Source organism: Miniopterus schreibersii (assembly GCF_964146895.1).
Source record: "Miniopterus schreibersii genome assembly, chromosome: 21".
Taxonomy (NCBI): domain Eukaryota; kingdom Metazoa; phylum Chordata; class Mammalia; order Chiroptera; family Miniopteridae; genus Miniopterus; species Miniopterus schreibersii.
The window spans coordinates 638582-665523 of record NC_138123.1 but is presented as its reverse complement, the minus strand read 5'-3'; the positions used below and the strand labels follow the sequence as shown (position 1 = coordinate 665523).

The window sequence follows — 26942 nt, the reverse complement described above, 5'->3', positions numbered from 1 at the left end:
TTTGAAAAATGTTTATGGTGGTACAATGTACATAACATGAGCTTGGCCACTTAACCACGTTTAACTGTACAGTTGAGTGGCATTAAGTGTACAGTTGAGTGGCACTGAGCGCGCTCACGTTGTTGCGTACCCTGGTCATCACATCCATCTCCAGAGCTCTTTCCAAACTCTGCAAGTTTGAAGCTTAGTTTCCAAAGTGAAACTTTGTATCCATCCGACAGCAACTCCCTGGTCTCCACCTCCCAGCCCCTGGCGAGCAACATTCTACTTACTTGCGCTCTCTATGAATTTGTGGAAACTTTGTAACCACTAGAAAAGTCCGGACTCCGCTGAACGCTGCATGGAGGGTTCAAGGACCTCACCTCCCAAGGGAGCACCTGAAAGTCATTTTGATTGGGAGCATCATGACTTTCAGCCTCTCAACAGCTGCCTACGTCAGAGGCTCAGAGGGGTCTGGCCCAGACGTGGGGATGAGCCGACTCCTGGTGACCTGGGCGCAGGGGGCAGCAGGGCACCTCACCCGAGCCCCGCTCCCTTCAGCTCAGTTGTTCTCCTTCTTGGCTGCGCATTGGAATCACCTGGGGACCTTTTAAAAGTCCTGATTCCTGGGCCCAGCCCAAGAGGTTCAGCTTCATTTGCTGGAGTATTGTCTTCAGTGTCTGTTGTTTTCCAAGCTCCTTTGACGGTTCTGATGCTCCAGGAGGGTGCCGGCTGCTCACAGGGGGAGAGCTGACCTCCTCCCTGGAACCCTCGATGGGTCGTATTCTCAGTGACGCAATCCCCTCCCCATCTGGACAGCGGCAGTGACCCACTTTACCTCCCTTCCCGGATTTCAAAATCCATTTGTAAATAGAGTCAGTGCAGACTTGCACGGGACCCAACCTTCGAAGTTGTAAACTGTAGCCCTGTTTTTTTCACGCACATAAGGCCCCTCTAACCGGGGGTCATTGGGCTTGGATACCTCTGTCCCTGGGGAACTCACTCCCAACAGCAGGATGTTGAAATCCTCTTAGTCCCTACTTGGGCAGCTCTGTCTTTCAGAATTCCTCCTGGTATTAATCTGTCATGGGCGAGGCTTCCTCATTCGTGAATGATACCAAAATGCATCCCAGATAAAGTGGGGATGTTTGAAAGAAACCGCGCAGAATAAGTGTGATTGACAGATAGCCTTGCGCAGCCACCACCTTCTGGTGTCTGGCAGCCCCACCTGCCCGCCGCCTCCTCTCCGCTCTCAGCAGCCCTCCTTCCTCAGGCCTTTCCTGGACGTGTTCTGGGAAGTAGGTGATGCTGTAGGAAGAATTCGCACCATAAAATGGGCCAGACTTGGAGTCAAGGTTCAAATCTTGACTTTGCTTGTAAAGTGCTGAGCTCGTGTGAGTATCCAGCGAGTGTTAGCAATGGAATTTCTGTGTCTCGAGGCTGCAACGTGGGTGACCTGAGGCAACCACAGACCCTCTCAGGGATCCCAGGAAAAGCGAAGCAAAATGCCTTGCTTTTTTTTTTTTTTTTTTTTAATTTGGAAGAGAGGAAGAGAGAGGGAGGAACATCGAGCCAATCGACTGCCTCCTGCACGCCCCCTACTGGGGATCAAGCCCACAAGCCGGGCATGTCCGGGTGATGCTCTAACCGAGCTCCTGGGCCATGGCTCCTCCTCAAGATTTTATTTTTGCAAAATGTCAAATCAATAGAGAGGGTGAAAAACAGTGGATTCTGGACTCGCTGTTCACGTTTTGCTACGCTGCTCCACCCCTAGGTCTGTCTGTCCACATACACATGTGTAATAAAACTTCCCTGCAATTATTTGAAAATAACTTGCCCGGCACCGTGACTCTTAACCCCTGACCACTTCACGTGCGTCTGCTGGGAACAAGGACCTTCTGCTACAAGCCGCAGTGCGGGTCACACCCTTGGCACTGGCTCGGGCAGGATCATTTGATCTACGGCTTATTCAGAGCTCCCGGTTGTCCACCCAGGGCCCAGGGCCCCGCGTGCAGGGCCGGGCAGCTTTCTCTCCCCGAGTGAGGAAGGTCACAGCCCCTCACCCTGGGATGGTGATGCCCGGGTGCCGAGCACTTTGGGTTCTTTACGGCCTTTTGTCTTGACAACCATTGCACTGGGGGAGAAGCTGTGGCTCGGAGAGTCGTCTCCATAGCACGAAGGGGACGCGCCCGGACTCCCTCCCAGGCCGCGCGTCCCGGGCGGGTCACGGGAGAATGAGGCCTTTCTCACATTCGCACAGAGCCTCCTCCGTGTCCTTCCCGGGCCCTGGACCTTCACCGCCGACGTCCTGTCACACAGATGCAGAAGTCACGCTGAGCCTTTATCGTTCATTTTGCTCTTGCGTTATTTTGACAAGCCCTTCAGATTTGTCTTTTCATAAAAACTACTTAAAAGTGCATACCCAGATTTATCACTCAGGCTAATTTTACTCGTCAAAGCAGCCGTGTGAACGTGTTATATTTTGAGCTGTTTCTCATGTTCTCCTCAGAGTTGAAAATAACTGTCGTGCCTGAGTTCAGGCCTGTGTGAGGCTGGTAGCCCATTGGGGTCCTGGCCAAACAAGCTGTCCCCTCCCCATTTACACGTCTCCTGAGCCGTCCAGCTCTCTCCCCGTCACTCATGGCCCGTCTCTGCACGGAAGGTCAGCACAGAGCCCCGTCTCTTAAGGCCACGTCTCGCCCCTGAGTCATCTCCCCACTTCCTCCTGCTGGCCTGAGAGAAAGCAGAGGCCACTGGGGAGGCCCCGAAAGTGACCACAGGGTTGGGGCGGCTGTGGGAAGTGGGCGGGAAGGTCGCAGTGAGCTGGCCGAAGAGACAGCAATGCTCCCGTGCCCCATCCACCCCAGACAAAGGCCTCTGTGTTTGGGAGACAGGACTGTGCCCGATGCGGGGCGGGGCCTGGCGTGCTGATACTGGCTGGGGGAAGCTGCCCGGGGCAGAGAGGAGCCCGCAGGCCACACGCGGCTGGACTTGCATCTGGAAGTGGCCAAGCTGGGTCCTAGCACATGGCCCGGGCTCAGGAAATACTTGCTTGTTGATTCCTGAGGGTGATAGGGGTGAGGGATGGGTCTGCCCTTAAGCTGAGGGACAGGCAGGAATGAATGTCCATCTCTTTCTTTTACCGTGGAGTGTCCTTGGTCCCGAATCTCCCTGGCTTGCTCACAGGCGCCTCCTCACTGCCTGGGCCTTCTTTGGAGTCAGCCTGGCCTGGGCCCCTGCAACCCCTTGAGCCTCAGTTTCCTCACCTGTAAAATGGGGACAAGAATATCTACCCCCAGAATCGGGAGGGGCGTCCTGGAGGGTGTCACAAACATGGGGCACAGTTCACATTTGCCGTCACCCTCACCCTGACCTGGACACCCCATGGCTCACTGCGCTTGGTCCTTTGAGGGTAAATGCAGGCTTGTCAAAGTGACTGGACCAAGCCAAGAATGTCTCGAGCATTCACCCGCGAGCCCTGCAGACCACGCTTCTGGGCAGATTTCTCCCCAGAGGGGTGTTTGAAGGACTTTTCTGTCTGAGCGTCAGACGTGTGGGAGATGCATGGTCCCTCCGGGCTCCAGACTGCAGGCTGCTCGGGCGGCGAGGGGAGTGGATGGCCTGGGGTTTTGTTTGGCAAAGCCCCCTCATTATCTGGCCCTGGCTGTTTCCAGGGCATTATAAATAGCTTGGGCTTCGGAGGAGGGGCCGCAGATGTGACCGAGGCAGAGTACAGGGGAAGGTGGGAGATTTGAAATGATGAACTCAGCCCCGGGAGCCAAAATACAGGCCAGGGCCGTCTCCATGGCAGTAGGTCCCCACGGAGGGTCTGCCTGGACACCTGGCTTCTCTGCCAGAAGGAGCCGTGCTCAGTGGCCCGTGGGCCGATCCGCCTGCTCCGTTGGCTGCCATCTGCCTTGGCACAGAGGCCTGGCTGCCTGAACCCGGCCGGGGCCTGAGTGGAGCTGGGGCGAGACCCAGGTGGAGAGAGACAATTGGAAGGTAAAGTCCCTCACCTGTGGCCTTCAACGGGGGGGGGGAGGTCTCTCTTTTTAAAAATGTTTTTATTTTTATTTTTTTAGAGAGAGGGCAAGGGAGAGGGAGAGGGAGATAGAAACGTCGATGAGAAACATTGATCGGCTGCCTCCTGCATGCCCCCTGCTGGGGGTTGAGCCAGCAACCGGGCCTGTGCCCCGACCGGGAATTGAACCGTGACCTCCTGGTTCATGGGTCGATGCTCAACCCCTGAGCCACACCGGCAGGCAGTGCTTGTCTTTTTTTATTCTTCTGTATTTGGATTGAGGTGTAGTTTACAAACACCTTCATAACCTGCACCCCAGACTAGATATAAGACGTCCCCAGCAGCCACAGTGTCCTCCCGTCTGTCCACCGGTCACCTCCCCCAAGCCCTGTGTCCTGATTTTGTCACACAGGGAAGTAGTGCCTGCTCTGGGACCCCATGGACACCGAATCCCGAGCGTGCTCCACAGCGTGTCCGGCTTCCGTAGCTCACACACTGTTTCTGAGGTTCACGGTGCTGCACGAGCTGGTTTGTTTCTTTTTTCGTGAGGTCAGAAGGTGCCTCCGGTTGTTTGGGGACCCTTCCCCCTGTGGCTGGGACCCAGGCACGTCCGGAGCATCTTCTCTCGGCAGCCCGGGGGCCATGGAGCTCACCTCAGAGAGGCCTGGAAGGAGAGGCCACTCTAAATAGCTCTCTCGAGTCAAAAGGCCCCCTTCCTGTTCAGGAAGCACCGAGGCCTGAGGGGCAGGAAAAAGGTGTTTCCGAAAGAGAGGCCAAGAAAGGGAGAGGGCGAGTGGGGGTGCCGGGAGGCAGCTGGGGGAGGGGTCGGTGGGTGTGGCTCTGCCTGGGCACAGGCCATTCAGGAACCTGTGAGAACAGCCCAGGGAAAAAGGCCCAGGAGGGGCCTGAGCTGGAGACAGGATTTCAGGTCCAGAGAGGACTCAGGTGGCACATGGGCGCCCGGATGGGAAACCTCAACCATAACTGTCCCACCAGCTGCAGCCTCAGCCCCTGTGGGCGGAGGCTGCGGGCCCCTGGGCAGAGCTGGCTTTGCAGACAAGAGAACCCCGGGCACTGTCCTGAGGGAGGTGACCCACAAGCCTGGGCCCCTCTCCCCTGGGTGGGTCCCATTTCATTTAGGAGCCCTCGGGGACAGGGTGGTGCTGCACATCCACTGCTCTAAGGACAGGCCCCCGGGCCCCCCGCCCGTGGTGCCAAAGGAGGGCAGGAGGAGGGATTCTGGGAAAGGGAGCCCCAGCTGGTCCCCCTTTGTCTGCATGTCGTGCACTTCCCGTGGCTGCCACCAGAGGGTGCAATTGCCCAGCAGAAGCCCGCGGTCCCCACCCTCCTGGGCTGGAAATGGGCCTGGGCCTCCTGCTCTGCAGACTGGACCTGGGGCTGGGGGCCCTGCACCCTGGGGCCCCCAGGGAGGGTCAGTGAGCAGGGTCAGTGTGGGGGGCGGGGGGAAAGCCGAGCTGGATCAGTGTCCTGGGCTCTGTGTTTGCCTCCAGTTTTCTGGGTGTATCAAAAATTCTCTTATTTTGCCGGGCTCAGCGGTGGATCCAGGAGGTGGAGGTTCGATTCCAGGTTTGGGGCACATGCGCGGGTTTGGGGCTCGATCCCCAGCGGGGGGGGGGTGTAGGAGGCAGGCAATCAGTGACTCTCATCATTGATGTTTCTATCTCTCTCCCTTCCTCTCTCTGCAATCAATAAAGATATATATATATATCTTTATTGATATAAATAAGGTAATTAAAACATATATATATATATATGTTTTAATTACCTTATTTTTTTTAAATTTATTATTGATTTTAGAGAGGGAGAAACATTCATTGGTTGATGTTTGTATATGCCCCGACCAGGGGTCGAACCTGCAATCTTGGTGCATTGGGAAGACACTCCGACCAACTGAGCTACCCGACCAGGGCAAAAATTCTCTTATTCTTGATTTTGGTTCTGTCTCCCTCTAACCAGCCCTCCCAGCCAACCATCAGCATTCTTGCCTTCTTGCCTCAGGCCTCCCCTTTCAGGACACAAAGCCCATTAAGTGTCTTAGGTGACAGCCGGCCAGGGTGCTCTTGGCAAGAGCAAAAGGTCAAAGGTTTTTCCAGCCTGGCTGCTTCTTCCGGAATCTTCTCCTCTTTGGGCGATGAGACCCTGAGCCAGGGCAAACCCCTCTGCGTCCATATGGCCAAGACAGCTTGCCCAGGGCAGACGGGCAGTGTCCCCAAACCACGGCTGGGCTGGCCAGTGACCCTGCAGCTGGGTAGTTTGGGTGCCGACGGGACGAAACCCCGGAGTGAGGCTGAGGAGGGTGGGCTGGAGGTGGGCCCGGGTTCCTTGCTCCCCACAGGCCCTGAGAGGCGGGGACGTCATGAAATCCTGTCTCCCATCCCTTCAGGGCCCAAGGCACTGTTTCCGTGGAAAGCAACCAAGATCTCTGGATCTGGCCCTCCTGCCACGTGGCAGCGTTTCCCTCCTCCCTGCTCTGCGAGCTCTTTCCTGGGAGGGCAGGTAACAGATGCCGCGCCTTTGGTGGGCTCCGAAGGCCCAGTGCGCCCGACCTCGGTGTTGGGTCTCTGCAGGCAGAGGTGTCTCTGAGGGGAGACAGCTGGGGGACAGATGTGGAGCTGGCTGGGACGGGGGCAAGCCCGGAAGGCTCCGGATTCCACTCTGACTCACCCCTCTGTCACGGCAGCCCCTCGGCAGCTGGGCCGCACGGGTCGGTGGCCCAGGCCTCGCTGGCAGCGGGCCCTCCCCCAGGCACAGCTGTGTGTCAGCAGGGAAAGTCAGCAGGGGTCCTGGCGGGGACTGACCTATCGCCTTGTGAAACTGCTTCAGGGCCCGGCGTGCCCCTGGGTGTAGCTGAATGCCCTGTGCTCACCGGGGCTGGAGGTCCTCTTTGTGAAGGAGGGTCAGCCCGAGCCCATCCATGTCTAGCACCGAGGCTCCCCATCCCCAGTCTCCCCTTCCCGAGTCCCTGTTCTCCCCTGTGGCTGCTGTGACAAAGGACCGTGAACGCAGAGGCCTAAGCCACCCACATTTGTCCTCTTAGGTCCCTGTGCGTTAGAGCCTGACAGGCATCGCTGTGCTGAGACCCGGGTGTCACAGGGCTGTGTCCCATGTGGAGGCCCCTGGGGAGAGGGGACACCCTTATTCTTTGGTTCTCAGCTCCTTCCTCCAGTTCAAAACCAGCAGCAGGCCAAGTCCTTGCCACGTTGCCACCTCCCTGGGTCTCTGTTCTCAGGTTAGAATGGGCCACCTGGACGGTCCAGGCTACTCCCGTCTCAGGGTCCTTAACCTGGGTCTCACCGGCAGAGGCCCTGCTGCCATTTAAGGTGACGCGTTCGCAGGCCCTGAGCATCGGGGCGTGGACGCCTCTGGCTCCATGTCCTGCCTGTCACAGGGGTCCCTACACAGAGTGTTGTTGGGAGGAAGAAATGGGTATTTTTTTTTAAAGGTAATGTGTGGCCCGGCCGGTGTGGCTCAGTCGGTTGGGCATCAACCCAGGAACCAAGAGGCCACCGGATGGGGCACGCGGCTGGGCTGCGGGCTCGATCCCCAGTAGGGGGCGTGCAGGAGGCGGGCTGTCGATGTTTCTCACTCACGTTTCTGTCTCTCTCGCCCTCTCCCTCCCTCTCTCTCTAAAATCAATAAAAACCTATTTTTTTTAAAAAAAGGTAGCGTATGTCAGTGACTGGCCCGTCTTGAGTGCTCAGTGAGTATTCGCTGTTTGCGCTCATCCCGCCTCCGCGGTTAAATTCGCTCTCCAAGCGAGAGGTGCGGGCTGTGCCGGGTCCCTGTCCTCCCTCAGCTGGCTCAGCAGAAGCTGGCCCTGATCTTGGCGGTTTCCCTTCAGGCCCAGGAGACACAGTGTCCCTTGTGCCCTGCGAGGGCGGCTGCCAGCAGCGGGCACGGGGCCCACGCTGTCCCGGGGACGCACACTCACGAGACCTCAGGGAACAGAAGGGCCCTTCTTCCGAGGGCAGGGCGGCTCCGGGGGGCCCCTGGGAACTGAGCCGCTCTGTGGGAAAGCATCGCCCCCGTCACGGGACAGCCTCGCGACGCGCAGAGCATTTTACAATCGTTTTTATAGCGGAGCCCCCGAGAGCCGAGGATAACGGAAGGGCTGTCACCCATGCCCTGCCTCTCTGGGGAAACTGAGGCCCACACAGCTGGAGGCAGGACCCCAGGGCCCAGGACGAGGCTGATCAGACCCTCAGGGGCCTCGTGGCTTTGGACCAGGATTTCGTCACCGCGGGCGCCAGACGCTCCTTCGGCCCCCAGTTCACTGGGCTGAACCCAGATGCCCCTCGGCACCTCTCAGGCTTCCCTTTAAACGATGAATTTGCCACTTCTGGTCCTTCCTTTCAGATCCCGCGGCCCCTCCTTCCCCAGCACCAAGCTCTGCCCGTCTCGTCCAGACACCTGCCTCCCGTGGGCTCCGCACCCTCCCGGCACACACGCTGATGGGTCCCCAGGGGCCACCGGCAGGCCTCCTGTCACTCTCTCTGTTCTCCTAGGACCCTTCCCACGGAGCATTTGGGAGGCCAGTGTGACACCCGCTGCCTCCCAGACAGCTCCCCACTGAGCCCACCCACCCCGGCCCCCACCCCAGGTGCAGCTCAGGGCGGCCTGTGGCTGTTCTAGGAGAGCGTCTCCCACCCCCAGGTCCCATCCTCTGTCCCGTGGCCATTCCAGCCCCCCCCCCCTGCAAACACACAGACCTTCCCTCCTTCCCTGGGGAAAGGGCCGTGTGCCCCACAGACCCCCCCGCCCATTTTTACGAGTGTTTTTCCTCCGGCTTAACCGAGCTCATCATAGGAAAATAGAAAACCGCCGAGTAGCTGTCACCCCCCCACGAGAGAAACAAGCACCGATCCCACTGCCCTCTAGTCTTTTCTCTCTCGCCAGCAGGTTTGTGTGCACACAGCTGGTATCGCCCTGGGCACACAGTTGTGCCCTTTCGTGATGTTATCGGAACAGTTCCTGTCGCTGAAAGTTCTAGACTTGTCCTTTCTAACGTCTCCCGTGTGCGAGTCCCGTGATTGGCTCCACCGTCTGTGCCCCTCCCTTATCTCCTCCAGGCCACAGGCCCTGACATCACGGGTCCCCACCCCCACCCCAGCCTCCGGAAGGCAGGAGGTGACCAGCTGCTTCTCACGGGGCCAGATTAGGACCCGACGGGATGGTGGCTGGAAACTGGGTGGTGGTTAGAAATTGGTACCCACCCTCTCCACGCCCTGCCCTTCCTGCCCGGCCATGGGAAAGCTGACCAGTCCCCACCCTGCCCGCGGGGGACCTGCTTCTGTTGGCACAGGGCCCCTCTCTGTTGTTTCCTTTGACCCGGCCGCGCCCCCTCCCGGACTCTAGGGCATGGGTTGGGTCAGAGGGGCGTTGACCTGCCGAGGTTACTGGGGCTCCCTGCCCACGCCGGAGCAGGTGAGGTACCCGGCACAGGAGCCCAGAGGTCCGGCTGGGTGGGCTCTGCCACCTGTTAGTTCTAGCAATACTCAGAAAGGCGTCTCCGGGGTCCACTTGGGCTGTTTGCAGCAGTAATTCGGACCTACTGTGTGAACGAATGACCAGTGAACACCAAGGCACCAGCACAGGGATGTGAGCTCACCGCTCTGTGGGATCTCTTCAGACCCAGCTCGGCCAGTGTCCATCCGTGAGACTGTGGCTCCGGCCCGTCCACGGACACCTGCCTCCAGCTGTGTCAGGACCCAGGACGCGCTCGCGTCTCGCAACCTTCGCCGTCAGAAAATGACACGGATGCACTGACCTGTGGCAAATAAACACTGAAGGGGTCAGGAATGATGTCGTGTGGGCAATACCCCGAAATGTCCTGTGGGGAGAGTTCCTTGTACTAAAACTTGGAACTTTTCTCTGATTTTAAGATGATTTCTAAAACGTACATCAAAAATAAATGTGTAAATAGGAAAGCTGAAGAAAAGACAATAGCCAGCTTCCCATGGGCCCAGCCTGAGCCTTCTTTCCCTGCCCGGGACGTCGGCAGGCTCTCCCGGGGGAATCCACGGCCATTTGCTGTTTGAGGCCCAGTTTGAATTCGCGCGATCTGCGTGGCTGACACAGGCACTGCGGAAGGATATTTATATCACGAATCTGCCACACGCCAGGTCAGCCGGTTCCACCCACAGGCCCAGGTTCATCCATGAAGAACTGGAGCATGTGGGGGGAGGCTGCAGGGAGGCGGTGGGCCCCCAAGCTTGAGAGATGAATTTATAGAACAACCATGGCAGGGAAAAAAAAAAAAAAACGTGTCCCGGAAGATGCAGAGAAGCCAGAGCTGCCGTCTCCGCTTCCCTTGGGGGGCATCTGGAGGAGGTGGCACCTGTCCGGTGAGCACAGGTGTCCAGGCTCCGTCACAGGCCCAGCCCATCTGGTCCCCTTCGGAGACCGGGGCTGAGTGGACAGAACTAAGGCCCCGGAGGCTCTGACCAGCTGTGTGACCTTGGTCCAGTCCACGTCCGTCCCATTTGCTGTTTACCTGTGAGCCGCAGGAGGGCTCTCGCCTGCCTGCCTGGCTCATGGGGTTATCGTGAGAGCCAGTGAGGTCACCCGAGGGCGAAGCTCCCACGGCCGGCCATCCCCGAGGGCTGTTCTGAGTGAGGCCTGCGCCCCGGAGCCCAGCGGAGGGGACTGTCGCCTCTCGGTTGTCCATCCCTGGACCCAGGCCTGACCTGCGGCCTGTTTTCCACCGTTACCCCTGCAGCTGCTTCTGCTCCCCGCGGACCCCGGTCGCCTGTTGCTAAGACAACAAAGCCCTCGAGTTTTCCGAGCATCACGGAATCTCAGCACCCATTTCCCCCATGTCCATGTCCACCCCGCCCCGCCAGGCGGGAGGTGCCCTGTGGCTGCCCTGTCCCTGCCCGGGGGCCGTATCAGGCCTGCCAGGCCCGCTGGCCATGGGTATGAAAGAGCAGGGAGGTCGCCCCTGCGGTGAGCTACGTGGGCTCCTGGGTGCTGGGTGCTGGCCACAGTCAGCCCAGCCACCCAGGGCCAGCGCTGTCCAAAATGGCTGTCATCCTGGATGACATGGACGAGCCCCCCCCCAAAGTCCATACTCAAACTTTGTTTAAAGCCCTGACATGGTGTTTACTTGTGTCGGTCAAGCTCAGATTGAATTATGTGGGCACGGGGCCCGTCCCTGAGGAATTTACAATCTAGGCCAGACACCCTGACTCACTCGGAGGACACACAGACAGCCCGAGGTCAGGCCAAGGCTGACCACAGGGCCCTGACCCCGGAGCACTGGGTTCCCAGAAGACGGCTGCTAACTCGAGGGTTTTTCTTCTGCTGAGAGTGTGTGTGCACATGTGTGCATGTGTGCATGTGCTTGTATGTGCTTGTGTGTGCAGGCCCTGCCCAGCCCTCCCCTGGGCCAGCTCTTCCTCCCACTGTCCTGAACAGATCTCTGGTCCCGGCCCCCACCTCTCTGTCACATACCCCCCTGGCCGGCTCAGTCAGGATGCTCCATAATGATAGAGGGAGGCCCAAATTGTCTTCTGCCCCAGGCTGGCCTGCCTTTCCCCTGTGGCTGGCTCCAGATGTGGCTGCCCTGGGAATGGCCACAAGAAAGCCCAGCCCAGCCCAGCCCAGCCCTGGGCTGTGCGCCACCAGCCCTGGCAGCTGCTGCAGCTCTGCGTGTGCCCCCCTGCCCCTGAGAGCCCTCCTCTCCCAGGAGGCAGCCCCTGCCCACCCTGCGGGCGCGTGAGGGGAAAGCCTGTCCGTAGTCCTCCGGCTGCCCTGCCCAAGCCCTGGGGCCACCGTCTCCAGGCAGCCTGGTCCAGCCCAGCCCAGAGTCCGCTCCGACCGAGAGATTCTGAGAGAAGCCAGGGTCCTATAGCTGTTCAGATGCGCTGGGGTTCAAGTCTGTTGTTTGCTGTTTCTGGCTGTGTGACCTCGGTCTCAGTTGGTGTCCGAGCTGGCCAAGCTACCCCTCTGGGGCTCAGCCCATCCGGGGGTTTCTCGGCCCCTCCCCGCCCGCCGATTCCTTTGTGCGCCCTGGCCCGGCTCCCTGCGTCGGTAGAATAGCCCCGGTTCCTGAGCCTGTGGGGGGGGCGGGGGCGGCCCCACCCTCGGCTCAGCAGCCCTGTGCCCCGGCTGTGTTAATTGTCCAAGCCCCCCAACAAGCAACCCTGTTTCTTGCCCGCAATTAAGACAAAAAGCTCGTTATCTCTCTGAGCCCGTCATCGGCACCCCCGCTAAGGGCCTTTCTGGAGACAGGCACCTGCAGAGGCCGGCAGGGGCCGCGTTAACTCCTCCCAGCTGTAGCCCGAGGCCTCGGAGCCCAGGAGGCCAGCTAAGGAGGCAGCTGGGCAGGCGAGGGTGGCCGGGGGGGGGGGGGGGGGGGGGGGGGGGGGGGGGGGCACTGCGGTGCTGGGTGGAGCTAGGTATTTGGTAACTGACTGGAGAGGACCCCAGGCAGTGCCACCCCGACTGGCACTCCCTACCCCTTCTGCATACACAGCACCGCACACCTGCCGCCGGTTTGGTTTGGTTTGGTTTTTCCCCTCAGCGTGGCTCTTCTCACTAGAACACAGTTGGCCCCTCAGGACAGGATTGGGGTCTGACTGGGGTCCAGCCCTCTCCTTCTTTTCTGTGAGACAAAGAATCTAAGGCCTCCCTCTGATCTCTGTCTCCCTCCCAGTTCCCGGGTTCCAGGGAGAGAGGGGGCAGAGGAGGGAGACTGTGGTAGTTGTCACCCCTGAGCCGTGAGTGACAGGTGCGCCCGACGGGGAGGTGTGTGCCCAGAGCCTCCGTCGGGGGGAGGAGGGAAAGCGCAGCTCCCAGGGCCTCTGAGTCGGGTGGGCCAGGGCCCAGGGGTACTTGGTGGCCCCCAAGCTCCCAGCCTAAGGAGGGAGGATGTGGAGCCAGGGCGGGGTAGGGATGCGCATATGCAGATGTATGCAGATGTATGCAGATTTATGCAGATGCTCGCCAATCTCTGAAGCTCCGCAGCCTGCGGGCTGGGCTCTGGGAGGGCGGGGGAGCCACAGCCCCACCCTGAACCCATCCCAGGTGTGACACCTCCTCTGGCCTGAGAACGGCTCCCGGTTTCTCGCTCCAGAAGCATCTTCCCCCTCTCGGTGCCCCGCCCCCACCCCACAGGAAGTCGGGAATGTGAGAAAGCTGAGTCATGAGGTGGGAAGGGAAGGGACTGGGCCCCAAACTGAGAAGGACAGAGCCTGAAAGCCCCCCAGCTGCACTGGGGCTGGGGAGGCTGCGGGAAGGTGGTGGGAGCCAGCTTGCTGTGAGCAGACTAACTTGAGGACCCCTCGGTGGCCAGAGGCAAGGCCCACTGTGGGGTCCTTCTTTAGCAAGGACGAGCGGAGGCCTGGCCCTACAGGGCCCAGGGGAGCTGAGGGCCTGGTTGCTGCGAAGGGAAGGAGGCAAGGCCGGGAGGGAGGTGGGCATGATTCCTGGAGAGAAGACGGGAAATGGATTCTCTCTGTGACAGGTGGGTGGGCAGAGAGGGGCTGGGGTGAGGGGCGGTAGGGACGGGAGCTGGATCCTCTGCAGCAGCCTGGCTGGCAGAGCCCTGGGGCGGGCAGGGCCTGGGTGGGACCACAGCTCCAGCCTGGGCCCTGGCGCCGGGCAGCTGGGAGCTGTCCAGCACCGAACCTGCTGAAACCAGCAGGGACCTGAAGGAGGCCTCTGGGGGGAGGTGGGGTGGCTGTCCCCGGGTGCCTCTGTGCTCCGGCCCCTTCTCTGCTCCAGGGGCGGAGACCAGCCCTGAGACAGGGAACACTGGGCAGAGGGGCTTTGCACCGGGTCTGCGAGGAAGGGCACGGGGTGGAGCGGGGGTGGGGGAAGGAGAAAACAGTGCTGGAAACGCAAGGACCAGTAAGATAGTGGACTGCAGCTTGGAACTGGATGCCTGCTCTTTCAGCTGAAGCCTCAGAGGCCCCGCCCAGCTCTCCTCCCTTCCCTAGCTCTACCCCCACCCCCACCTGGGACGCTGAGTCTGTTTCTCACCTTCACTCACCAGCCCCCCCTCCCCCAGACCTTACAGGCTTCTGACCCTCTGAGGCAGTGATGGGGACAGTGGGGGTAGCTGTGTCACTGCAGGTGGGCAGGTCTGGAGGCTGGAGGCCCTCTGACCTGGCCCCTGTCTCCCAGCTCCGGGGAAGGGGAAGAAATTCCAACCCACTGCTTTTGGCTAACGTGAGACCAGCTAACCTGTGCCCCCTCAGTCACTGCGTGCATGTCCCCTGCCACCAGGATGTGGGCCACCTGTTTATTGAGCATCTACTATGCACAGGGGACCTATGGGGCGCGGGAGACACAGTGGGAATGAGTGTCGATGGGGAGCAGCCATGGGGATCTGGTGCGGGGCAAGGGGAGCGTAAGAGAGCAGGGGTCAGTGAAGGGGGTGAGGAGAGGGAGGGCTCAGGCCTTCTGTAGCCCCCCACCCTCTGTCCCAGCCTCCACCAGCCCCAGGCGCCATTTCTCTGACGGTACAAACCCGTCTTGGCCAGACACCTCCCACGGCTTTTTCCCACCCCTCCCGCCTCATCCTGAAGGCAGCTCAGCTGTCCTGCTGGGGGCTCTGTGGCTGTCTTGACTTGGAAACCACAGACTATCACATCACCTCCTGACGCGCCCCTGGGGCCTCTGGTTAGAGAGGGAGAGGGGAGCAGCAGACACCTTCCTGCAGGCTGTGGGGCGCCCCCTCTCCTGGACCAGCGGCCTGTCCTGTCCAGCAGCAGAGAGGGTGGGCTTCCCTCCCCCACTCTCTCCGGAAGCTCTGCCCAGCCTCCACCTGCTTCCTGTTTAGTGGGGACGCTTCCCGGCCAGCTGTGGCTCGTTTCCTCTCCCCCCTCCCACGCTGTGTGCCATCTCCTGTCTGCACCCATCCCGCACCCACCCTCCACCCTACCAGGGAGCAGGGCGCAGCTCTCTGCAGGGCTCTGAGGTGTCGGGGTGTTGGGCTGCTCCAGCATCTAGAGCGTCTTGGACATGCCGGGCAGGCACTGCAGTGGGTGCCAGGAGTCCAAGCTACGCAGGACCTCTGGAGCCTCTCGTGGGGCCAGGGCTTCTGTTGGGTCTCTGACTGTCGGCAGGGTGGGCCCCCAGGAAGCAGCACCCACAGAGGAAGGCCTCCCGGGGGTCGATGAGGTCACACTGCTCCTGGATCCCATGTCCCGGCTCCTTGCCTCCAACCCCAGCCCTCTGGCTGGAAAGGGACTCCCTTTCCCAAGGCCCCGTTTTCCTGGGAACGGAGGTGAAAACCCACCTGCCTGCCCTTCACTTGCACCCAAGGACCAGCCGCCTGCCTGTTAACCTCCCACTGGCTGGCCCCACCCCTGGGTGGGCTTCCTTGCTCCCCCTGTAGACCACGGAGCACAACAGGAGTTGACTCGAGGGCGGCTCAGGAGATGGACTTTCTGTCAGCTCCCCATGGGTGGTGGCCGGCCAGCCAGTCCAGGGCTTGGGGCCTTGGTGCCCACGTCCTGGGCACTTCTCTGCACCAACCTTGCATCCCTAGGAAGTCAGAGCCCTTCCATGAGCCCCGTGATGAAGACGGGGACCCAGTGGGCAGGGGCCTGTCGCCTGCTCTGCGACTTAGTCAGCGCCACTCACGTAACTGTTTCTAAAAGCAACTGTTCCTAAAGGCGTAACTGTTACAAAGGCGGCTGAGGGGCGGGGGAGGGGAAGGTGTCTGTGCCATAAACAAGGAGAGCTACTTAGTGGCTTTTAAGTGACACAGTTATCTCCAGGGAGAGCTTGAGGGGGAGAAAATAACACTTTATTTGGAAACAATTCTGCCGAGAAACAGTCTCCTCTCGGCTTCACTTTCCCTGCCGCTCGTGACAAAGTGGCCTGCGCTCCTCGCTTCTCCAAGTTGCAGGCCTCCCCGGGACTCTGAGCCGGGGCAGCTCCGGCTGGGCCGTCCGTGCTGGAGGGAAGGGTCTGGGGCAGGACAGCTGCCCTGGGGCCCCCCAGTCGTGCCCCCCCCCGCCCAGCAGCCCCCACTCACAGCCTCCCGGGCCTGCAAGCCCAGGGGGGCCGAGCAGAAGTCCCAGCACCTCCTGATGTCTGCTCCCCTGATTAGAAAAGCCGGCTGCGAAACCACAGCCGGTTTGGAGTGTCGGGGGCTAGAGCTGGGGCGACGTAGCCGGCGAGATGAGAGTAACACAGCGTCTGCGTGAGTCACTGCCCCCCGCCGCCTCCCAGTCCCCGAGTGAACCTCCAGACGGTGAGACAGTTACCTTCTCAGCCGGTTACACCGCACTGAAGACAGAGCCAGGGGACTCGAGCGAAGGCTGCAGCAGGAAGGGGTTAGGCTGGACGGCAGGGACGGCTCCCTGGACTTCACGGCCCGGCCCCGGGGGATGTTACAGCGTCGCTTTCCTGGGCCGCCTCAGGGGGTTTGCAGACGCTCTGCCTGCCTGGGCCGCCGAGGTCAGGCCTGCCCCTGAGTACTCTTCTGCTGTGACTGGGTGACTCCCGTGGGGCCCCAACTGCGTCACCGTGAGGTGCACAGAGATGGTCGTTGGGAGCTGTCACCTGTAACTACCGTGAGGCCACCCCTGCTGCCTTTTGCTTCTGGTGACAGAAAGTCCTAGTTATGGCAAAATTCATCTGCTTGGAAATGACCCTGGGGGATGTGCCTCTGTGTCCTGTTCTGTGTGCCTGCGTCCTCTCGCTCGGTGTCTTCTCCGCAGCCACGTGTGGCCGGGGTGCTGGGAGGGGCCCCCGGGCCCTCCTTTCCTTGAAGGAAGGTTGGAAGGAGCCTCAGCCCGGACGGGCAGGTGTCCACCGCTCAGCACACTCGGGCGGGGGGCTGGGAGTGGGGGCGCTCAGCATTCAGGACACCGCTAGGGGCTCAGGGTCTAACCTACTGGAGTGGGATCCACCTAGTGACACTCTGAGGGAGAGGTTAGCGTCCCCACTTTACAGACGAGCGACTGAGACCCAGAGAGGTTCACAGCTGGCCGAGCCTCAGGCAGCAGGCGTGTTAGCCTGGTGGAAGCCGGGTCTTTGGACATTGGGAGCAGGGCTCTTTCCATGCCACCCCTCGGCTCTCCACACCACCACGTGGCCTTTCGATTCTGGTCCTAATCATGTTGATTAAGATCACAGCAGATGGCTGGTCACCAAACGCCAGCGACAGTGGCCACGCCATCCACGTCTTCTGAGCCGTGCGCCCTACACGCCACGTTGCCGCCTTTATTCTGGCAACAGCCGGAATGAGATACACAGCGCGGTCCCCATCTTGCGGATGAGAAAACTGAGCTCGAAGTTGTGTCACGGGGAGGGGGTCCCACACCGAGGAGCAGGCAGTGGAGATTCACGCCCAGGGTCGACCGAAAGCGCAGGCTCCCTCCACCGCGCGGTCTTCCCGTAGAATTTTCCCTCTCTCCTGTTCAGGAACCTCTCTTTGTCTGGCTCCCGGTCCACCCTGCTGCCCTGTAAACACAGCTATGAAAACATATCCGTGTGTGTTTGTTTTGTTTTATCGAGGCATCAGCATCCCAGCAGATACACACGGTGGCCCAGCCCCTGCAGGTTCTCTCCTCCGGCCTCTAGTTGGGGTTTTTTTTCCCTTCTCGGGGGTCCTGTCTCCGCGTCTCTCCCAGCCTGTCCCCCCGGGTGTTTCCTGTTCCCCACCTGCCCTCCTCAGCCTTCATGCTCCCTTAGACCTCGGCAGCCAATCCTGTACCTCCCGCATCTCGTTGCCAGGCAACGGGCTTCCTACCTGCCCCATTGTGTTAGCGTCTCCATGACAACAAGGACTGCCAAAAGAAAGGGGGGAAAAGTTAGGTGGTGGTAGGCGGGGGAGGTGAGACCCTGCATTTCAGGACATTCGTGCCTTTTTCCGGCAATGACGTGCTCACTCTCAAGGTCCCCAGAGGGTGTCACAGGTAACGGAGGCCAAACCTCATGAGACAGCGAGTCCTGGGACTGACAGTCTGCTTATGGAGATGCAGATTCAGCTCGGGGACATCCATGGGGGGGGGGGCAAGGATGTTTACTGTTCAAGGTCGAGAGTGCACAGACCTTCAGCCCCGCTCCGGACACCTGTAGGGGCTCAGCGAGCCCACCCGACACCCCCATTTTGCCGGCACTTTCCTCAGTGGTACCATCATGCACTTCGAGTCCCTCCTAATGCCAGGGGACATCCCGTCACCCCGTCCCTGGGCCTCGCCCTGAGCATTCTTCAAACCCCAAAGCAGGACTAAGAAGCCTCTGGCCTGATAACACCCAAAGCAGAGCCCTCCTTCCCTTTTCTGTATTGGGGGGGGGGGACGGAGCTGCGGCCCCAGGGCCACACCACACGGTGTTGCCGCCAGCTTGGCTCCCTCCAGGGCCCGACTGCTGCGTGTTCAAGGGGAGGGGGCAGACCCCGCAGAGGCCGGGCCCCGCTGCTGAGCTGGGCGGTCGGGTGCAGGAGCCCGTTGAGTCAGGAGGAGCCAGTCGGTGGAATCCTTCTGAGCGGCGGCCTGCAATTTGTAACCGAGCCCAACATTCCCCTTCTAAGAATGTAGCCCGGGGCTTACGGGCATGTTTATCCCAGGCTGTGCTTAACGGCGGGAAGTTGGACACACCTGGATGGCTGGGGCGGGGTGGTTAAGTCTTTCCGCCCGGCGCAGCCACAAAATCCCGTAGCGCAAGTTCACAAGCAGGTTTTCGAAGGTTTTTAAAAACACAAAATAAAACTGCTTAATACGTAGCACGTGAAAAAGATGTAAAACGTGTATAATCATGATTTTCTACGCGTGTGTGAGTGCGGATCGTGCACTGTCCTGGAAGAAACCAAAGCCCTTAAAAATGCTGGACGTAGGCTGGTGAGCTTCCAGGGGAGAGGCGTTTCCTTTATGTATTTCTTTCTAGATTTTCCAGGCTTTTGTAACAAGCATGTTACTACTTTTAGTATAAGAGTTATCTTTTATTAAATATTTCCGGTGGGCTGACTGCTTTAGGAGGTGGGGTCTTTGGGAGGTGACTAGGCCGTGAGGGTGGGGCCCTTGGGAAGGGGATTCGTGTCCTTATAAAAGAGCCCCAGCTGGTTTCGCTCAGTGATTAGAGCACAGGCCGGCAGACTGAAGGGGTTTGATTTCGGCCAAGGGCATGCACCTGGGCTGCAAGTTCAATCCCCAGCCCCGGCTGGGTCACGTGTGGGAGGCAACCAATCGACGTGTCTCTCTCACATCAATGGGGGGGGACCTCGAGTGAGGATTAAAAAACAAAAAAAGAGCCTGGCCGGGCGTGGCTCAGCAGTTGAGTGTCGACCTAGGATCCAGGCCATCGGGGTTCGATTCCCGGTCAGGGCACATGCCCGGGTTGCGGGCTCGATCAATCTCTCATCATTGATGTTTCTGTCTCTCTCTCTCCCTCTCCCTTCCTCTCTCTGAAATCAATAAAGATATTTTTTTTTTAAAAAAAAAAAAAAGACCCCCGAGAGCGCCCTTGTCTCTCCCACAATGTGAAGTCTCAGCAAGGACCCAGGAAGCAGGTCCTCACCCGACACCGAACCCACCTGCGCCTTGGCCGCGGACTCCAGTCTCCAGGACTCCGAGGAATAAACGTTGGTTGTCTATAGGACACCCCCTTCCGTGGTGTTTTGCGAAAGTCGCTCAACGGACTGAGACACGTTCGTACATTTCTTTTTTTTTTTAATAAGGTAGATGTGATTTGTTTTTCCAAATAGGCTTATTTACCTTGAATTCCTTTTTATTGATTGATTTGAGCGGGGGGGGGGGGGCATCAGCATGTTGTTCCGCTTACCGATGAGTTTAGTGGTCAGTTTTCGCATCTTCCCTGACCGGGCATCAAACCGCCAACCTTGGTGTATCTTCTCCGTGTGTGATGAGAAATGGGCCCCCCCCATGGGTTTAGCTTGGCTCTGAGGGGCTGGGGGAGCCAGCAGGACAGGGGGGCTCAGGTTCTGGAATGAGAGACTCAAGGGAACTTGAATTCAACTCTCTTGTGCTGGAACCGCTGGCCCCACTCTTCAGACGGTGACGCTCAGGCCGAGAGATGGAATAACCCCGGGAGTTACTTGGTGCTGGGACCCGGCCAGGTGGTCCCTCTCCCGGGCCCCTGTTCACCGTCGGGCCGGCCCCCAGCCCCCAGGCTCTGCCTCCCACCCCACCACTGCCCTTCACGAATTCTGAGTCTCGGGTGAAGGCCGGTGTAGCCAGCCTGCTCTGCCCTAGCCTGGCAGGTGGTCTGGTCTGCACCTCACGGCCCAGTCTCAGAGACGGGTTTGCAGTCAGACTGAGGGACCCGCACCCCAGGCGGGCGTCAGCCACACACTGCCAGCAGCAGGGTCCCTGGGCTGAGGGCCCTAAGAGCGGCCCAGCCCCCCTCGCCCCCCAGATCTCCCCTGCCCCAGCCTCGTAGGCCTGGACTTTGGGGCCTGAGATGTATGTGGGGCTGGTTGAGCAACTCCCCCCCCCCATCTTCCTGGCTGGAAAAACCATCCAGGAAGAACATTGGAGGGTCTGAGTTGTGGGAGAAAATAATAATAAAGTGTGAGGGAGATGTAACTGACAGGCCTGCCGGGCGACCGGTCACCTGGCCAGCTGCCTGGGGGTCTACTTAGGCTCCAGTTTCTCTGTCTGTGACGAGCCCCCCACCTCCACGGCTCCTCTGCCTCCCGCCCCACCCCCACCCGTCAGCCCCAGGGCCCATCTGGAATCTAAGCTGTTGCTGGGGAAGCCAGACCTCTAGTAACCCCCGGCCAGGAGGAAGTAATGAGGGAGAGACGGAGGAAATGAGACGGGGTGCCACACGGACTGACTTCAGGGCACCTCCCCGGGGGCCTGGGCTTTGCACCCTGTTATTTAGAACTCGAGTCTCCCACACACGATAGGAGGGCCCACTCGTGCAGGGAGCACCCAGAGCGAGTAGAGCCGGGTGCCGTGGCGCAGAGAGGGGGCCCCGTGGGGCCTCGCGCTCCCCGCCCCAGCTCGGCGTCCTGGGAGGTATTTATAACTGCGGCCTCCAGCCCCCTGCGACTTGTGGGATGGCTTTAAACCGTCGGTTTTCATTAGCAGTAAATCATTTCTCCTGGCTAATTGACAAGGAACCGCGGAGACTGGCAGTGGTCTGTTTCCGCCGATCAAATCAGTGAAAGATGGGAGCGTGTGGACACAGCACAGTCCTCAGCTGTGGGCCCCTCCCGGAGCTCAAAATTCACTTTCTGTCAGCGGCCAGAGGCTGGGAGGAACGACCCCCCCAGAATGGAGACCCGGGGGGGGGGTCCAACTTGACTCAGCAGGAAGAATGGGACTGAAAGGACATCCAGCCTCGAGAGGGGGGTGAGAGGTTCCCAGAGACGAGTTGGAGGGACCTCCCTGTATGTAGGTTGTTTGAGATCCCTCGTGTCCCACCGGTCGGCTTGGACCCCGGCAGAGCGGACACCGGGCCGGGGCACAGTCCGGGGAGCAGAGTGAGGGACTTGCTCTGGGCAACGCCAGGGCTGGGCAGGGCAGCATTTGGGAAAACGGGCCAGGCTGGTTTGACAGGTGGCGTCTTGGCACCGGCTCGATCGCTTTCTGTAAATGCCAGGAAACTGACCTATTTGCCATCACCTGAGACGGTCGCGGCCAGTCCCGTCTTTCCTCTGCAAGAGCCGGAAAGGAGAGGGTCTGCAGGGTTAAGGCTAAAGGAACCCCCGAGGGTGCCGGACTCCAGCAGGACAGTGATGAGCCCCATCGCTCGCTCACTCGTGGGCAGTCCTAGGCCCCGTTCTGGGCCAGGAGCCAACCCGGTGGGCGCTGGGAGGACTGAGCCCCCTCCCCAGCCCTCCCGGCCCGGCCCAGGCCAGCAGACCCCGGTCTCCTCTGCTTCGTGCCAATGCCTGTGCCCTGTGCTCATGCCCACCCTGAGGTGACTGCTGGCTGCCCATCCTGTTCTCTGCCAAGGACCAAGCCCAGCCGAATGGCCCCCGCTGGCTGCTGGAGCCCAGAACCAGGGTGGACAGGCCAAGAGCGTGGGGCAGGGGGCTCCTATTCCCCCCCATCTGAGACCTTCCTTCATCCGTCCTGAGAGATGGGCAGGATTAGAGGCTGGATGGGAAGAGAAGCCTTTAGTAAATGGCTACTGGGCCCTGTCCTCAGCCCTGGGGGTCTCTCCACGATGCCCGTCTTGGGGTCTTGCGGGAGGGGAAGCTGTGTGAGTGGGGGAAGGGCACAGATCAGGAGCCCCCCCCCCCCAGGCACCACCATCACCCAGCAGTGGGGCTCGGGACAGACATCCCTTCAGTGTCTGCTATGGGCCAGGCACTCCCGTAAGTGGCGTTCCCATAATAACGCAGTTTCTGTAACAACCCTATGAGGGGTGTTCTTATTACGGTTCCCATTTTAAAGGAGGAAACAGGCCCAGGCATTAAGTAACCAGCTGAGGACCACAGCTGGGAAGCAGCTGGATTTGCCCTGGGCCGGGAGGGGCGAGTAGGAGGAGGGTGGCTCTGGCTCCTGGACCCCACACCGTGCTGGACACACGGTCCTGCACCACGAATGGCCAGGCTTTTCCTCCCTGTTTCAAAGCTGGTAGACAAGGCACCAGGGAAGATAAATGATGTGCCCCAATGTAGACCCAGCCACCGAGAGTCCCACCTCCAGGCTTTTCTTTTTTTATTTCATTTCTTTTTCTTTCTTTGGGCTTTTAAAAAACACATCCGATGTCTCGACGCTGTGGTTACTCTGTTCTGACCTGTGGAAACGGGGCCCCTGACCCAGTGCAGGCGCAGACAGGCCCCTTTAAGGGCCACTGCGGCGGAGCTGTCCTATCAGCACCACTGCCCACCTTGCCCGCCCTGCTGAGGGCGCCTCAAGGGCACAAGGGGTGGTGGGGAGCCCGGGCTGGATCTGCGGCCTGGCGGGTCCTCCAGAACTGCCAGGGACCTTTGAATACAGCGCCCGCCTTCCCTCCCCTCGTCCCGCCGGGCCCAGAGCTGCGGGACCTGGCACTAAAGCCCTCGCCACCTTCTGAGCCCCAGTGGAGTATTTATGGGCCCCAAATACTTCCTGGCTCTGGGTGTGCGGAGCTCGGAGCCAGTAGCCTCCATTTGTCCCGATGGGGCTGGAGCCAGAACGGTCTGGGCTGAAAGGCTGGGAGGTTGGGGGCGGGAGAGACGGGGGAGGCCTGGATCCGGGCTGCAGGGTGAGCGTTGGGGCAGGGTAGTCACAGGCACAGGCTGGAGCCAGACTGTCTGGGCCCAACCCTGGCTCTGCTGTGGGATCCTGGCCGAGCTCCTTAGCCTCTCTGTGCTTGGAGCCCCGGCCTGAGACATGGGAATGACACATCCGGCACCGACGAGGGGCCATTGCAGGCGAATAAAGGAGGGACCCTTGACACGGTGCCTGCGCCTCAGCTCATGAGACTGAAAACAGCAGGGACGGGATGGAACGAGAGAGGGGGGGCTGTACCCCGTGACGGGCTAGGGCTGTGCCACCTCACCCTGGAAGCCGCCGGCCTCTCCATTCACCTGCCCCCCACCCGACTGTCCCGCTCCGTGTCTGAATTAGGCTCCTGTCTTTGTAAACGGTTTCAAATTCCCTTTGAAATGAAAGCGATTCACGTCCATCCATCCATCCATCCGTTCACGTGCTGGGGAGAGGGAGCTGAGGAGACAGGAGAGATGGGACAAGTAATGGATCAGGGGTGGGAAGGGAAGGCGCAGGCGGTGTGGGGAGGACCTGCCTGTATCTAACGGTGGGACACGGTCTCTGAGGCCAGAGGAGTGGGCAGGGGACAGTTTGCCACGTCAGGAGGCGCCCTAACCTCCAGGGACTGAGGGGTGGGGACAGTGGGAGGAGCCAGGAGAGTGGCGTCAGTGAGGAGGGCCAGTGGCTGGCGTGGGCCAGGTGGCCGAGCGGGAGGGGGGTATTTACAAGTTTATGATTTGGGGGCATTGTGATCGGCTGCACCACCTTTGGGCCTAGTGGGATCCGCTGGGGGACAGTCAGGTGCCAGGTAACACGGCACGTAGAAGGGATGTTTGGAGAAAAGCCTGGGCGCAGGCTGCTGGTTGCCCAGGGACACCGTAGACCCAGGGAGCCAGGGAAGGTCTGAGAGGGAGGGGCTGTGAGCGGGAGCCTCTGTCCTGATCAGCGGACAGGAACGGGGTCGGGGGAGTGAGTGAACCTTGTTTGTCCAGCTCAGTACAAGTCACAAAGCATGTCCCCCTCTGTGGCCCTCCCAGCACCGTTCTGAGCCGATAAAGGGATTTGGGGGCCTCCCGCCCCCAAAGTCCTCTTTATGCACCGAGGGGCAGAAGCTGAGGACAGTGCCTCACGGTCTCTCTCTCCTCTCTCCCCAGGGCACTAGTCCGTACCTCCGGCCTTGCTGACCATGCATGGGATGGCCAACGTGAACTCGGCCAGCCGCCCGCACTACGCCTCCTCCATCCCTGTGCCCCGAGCTGCTTCCCAGACCCGCATCCACACCCCGGGCGCCTCTCCTCAGCTGCGGCCTCGCCAGGCTGGCCTGGCCCTGAGCCCGCAGCGAGCAGCCTCCCCGAGGCCGGGCCGGGCTGCCGGCCATCCCAGGGGCGCCTCTCCTAAGGCCTCCCGGGGGAGAGGCTCCCCGAAGCCCTCTGGGGCGGCGAGAGAGTCGGCAGAGGGTGCTGAGAGCGTCTCCGGATCCCCGTGGAGCAGTCCCAGAGTGACCCCCAAAGCGGCCCCGTCCAACCAGGCTGGTCCCAGAAGAGCTGGGGAGACACAGGGCTCCCAGGGCCGGAAGAAGGTGGCCCGGGAAGGGATTCCAGTCCGCCAGACCCGGGGCAGGAGCCCAGCCCGAACGAGCCCTCGTGGAGAAACCCAAATACCAGGGACTCCTGAAGGTCAAAAGCCTCCTAACTGCCCTGGGAAAGATCAAAGAGACAGAAACTACAGAAGTTCTGGGGTCCCCAGGTCTTCAGAGCTCGAGGCCGGGGCAGCCTCAGGGGCCTCCTCTCCAGTCCGCAGCCCCGTGCAGAGCAGCCGCCCCTCGCCAGCCCCGGGGGCCATCAGCTTCTCCTCCGGCCATCAGCAGAGCCCTCCCATCACGGCTACGGTGGCACCTTTCCAGTACCGGTGAGCTGGCGCAGCGGGACCCGGGCAGGCCCAGACAAGGGGGGCCCTTGCTGGCCAGTGGCTGGTGGGGCCCAGGGGGCCCAGAGCGTGGAAGACGTCGGCAGGGCAGGCCTACCGAGTTGGGGTTTGAGAGCTGTGCTGGGATTGGAAACTTAAAAAGGGGACCAATCCAAGCCCTGGTCTTTGCCTATTCTGGGGACTCCAGAGCAAACCGAGGCAAGGTGCTCCTACAATGTCCATTTCTCCTCTGTGGGAAGTGAAACCGTGTATCATCGGGGTCTTTTGGAGGCTTAAGCAGCTGGTTACGTAGGTAGGTAGGTAGGTAGGTAGGTAGGTCAGTCTGACCCAGCTCACCTGGGACCAGGTGGGTTAGATTAACTGCATTGACTCAGACACTGGCCCTTCAGGTCCCGGGGCGTGAGGCCCTACCTGTTGGGCCCCTAGTGCCTGCGTCTGTCTGTCTGTCAGTCTCTCTCTCCACTTACGGTAACATTGCCTCATGTGCGTCTGTTTCTGGGCCCGGCATACCAAGGACGCCACGTAATGCTTCTCGAATTGTCCTAGAGGGGTGGCCGCCGGGCCACGGCTCGTAGCAACAGGGTCAGCAAGCTGTCTGTCCAGCTCTCCTCAGACGTGGCGAGTTGACACTGTAGAAAAACAGACACTCCAGTCCGCTCTGCTTTTCCAATGAAAACAGCTCCATGCTCAAGTGACCACATTAAGTCAACGGAACTTGAGTTACTAAGTATCGCTCAGTCTAGAAACACTCAAGTGCAAATTAGGCCCCTTTCTGGCCGCCTCGGTTCCTGGGGTTTTCCCTGTGCTCACGGGAGGGGGATCGCTCACATTTGGGTGTAGAAAATCTTCTATTAGGGGGCTTTGAGGGGGCACAGCGTCTAGGGGCTGGGGGTGGGGTCCGTGGGGAGCGTTAACTTTCTCACCAGAAGCCGAGAGTGTGAGGTCGTCTCTGGAAAGTCTCAATGCTCTCGTACCGGTCATTGGTACCTGGGGTCCCGTGACCCTCCGCACGTGTTCAGGCCTCCCTTAGCGTGTCCGGGTGTGGACACCACATTCGAGAGGGACAGCGACACACAAGAGCACCTGCGGAGGGAGACTGGCAGGTTGGCGAGGGGTCCTAGGAGTGACGTGCCACGAGAGTCATGGAAGGAACGGAGCTGTTTGCTTTGGAAGAGAAAGGCTCCGAGAGGGTCCCCGGGCCGTTTTCAGATACTCGAGGGGCTGTCACGTTGCGAGATGAATTAGGTTTATTTTGTGCGACGCGGTGCCAAGGAATGGAGTCGGTGTCCTGGTGCCCAGAAGCGAATCGAGACAGACGGGGGGCTCAGTAGGAAGCGCTTTCCAGCCAGAGAGGTTTACAGATGAGCTGAGAGGCTGTGAGAATTCTGCCCGACTCCTCGAGCAGGGACCTCTCACCTGCGGGCCCCCGTCTCCCAAAGCATCTCTCTGACCCCGCAGCCCACACGATGGGCTCCTTTTCGTTAGTGTGTTTTTTTAAAAATATGTCTTTATTGATTTCAGAGAGAGGAAGGGGAGGGAGAGAGAGAGAAACATCAATGATGAGAGAGTCATGGATCGGCTGCCTCCTGCACGCCCCTGACTGGGGATCGAGCCCACAACCCGGGCCTGTGCCCTGACTGGGAATCGAACCACGATCTCCTGGATCCTAGGTCGATGCTGAGCCATGCCCGGCCGGGCTCAGTAGTGTTTTTAAAAAATATGCTTATACTGATTTTAGATTTTAGAGAGAGAGGAAGGGAGAGGGGGAGAGAGAAACATCGATTGGCTGCCTCCTGCTGGGGATCAACCCTGGGATGTGCCCTGACTGGGAACTGAACCGGTGACCTCCTGGTGCACAGGATGAC

At 60.1% G+C, this 26942-nt stretch overlaps 1 protein-coding gene across 4 annotated transcripts in view; it reads left to right on the top strand.

Annotated features, from left to right (window-relative positions):
* NAV1 (neuron navigator 1) overlaps window positions 1–26942 on the top strand; it is a 115428-nt gene that overhangs the window by 3707 nt on the left and 84779 nt on the right. For all 4 annotated transcript variants that reach the window (XM_081123865.1, XM_081123864.1, XM_081123863.1 and 1 more), the window contains exon 2: window positions 24306–25059. In XM_081123865.1, the coding sequence (XP_080979991.1) occupies window positions 24338–25059 (722 nt within the window). In that variant the 5' untranslated portion in view covers window positions 24306–24337. The remainder of the gene's footprint in view (window positions 1–24305; window positions 25060–26942) is intronic.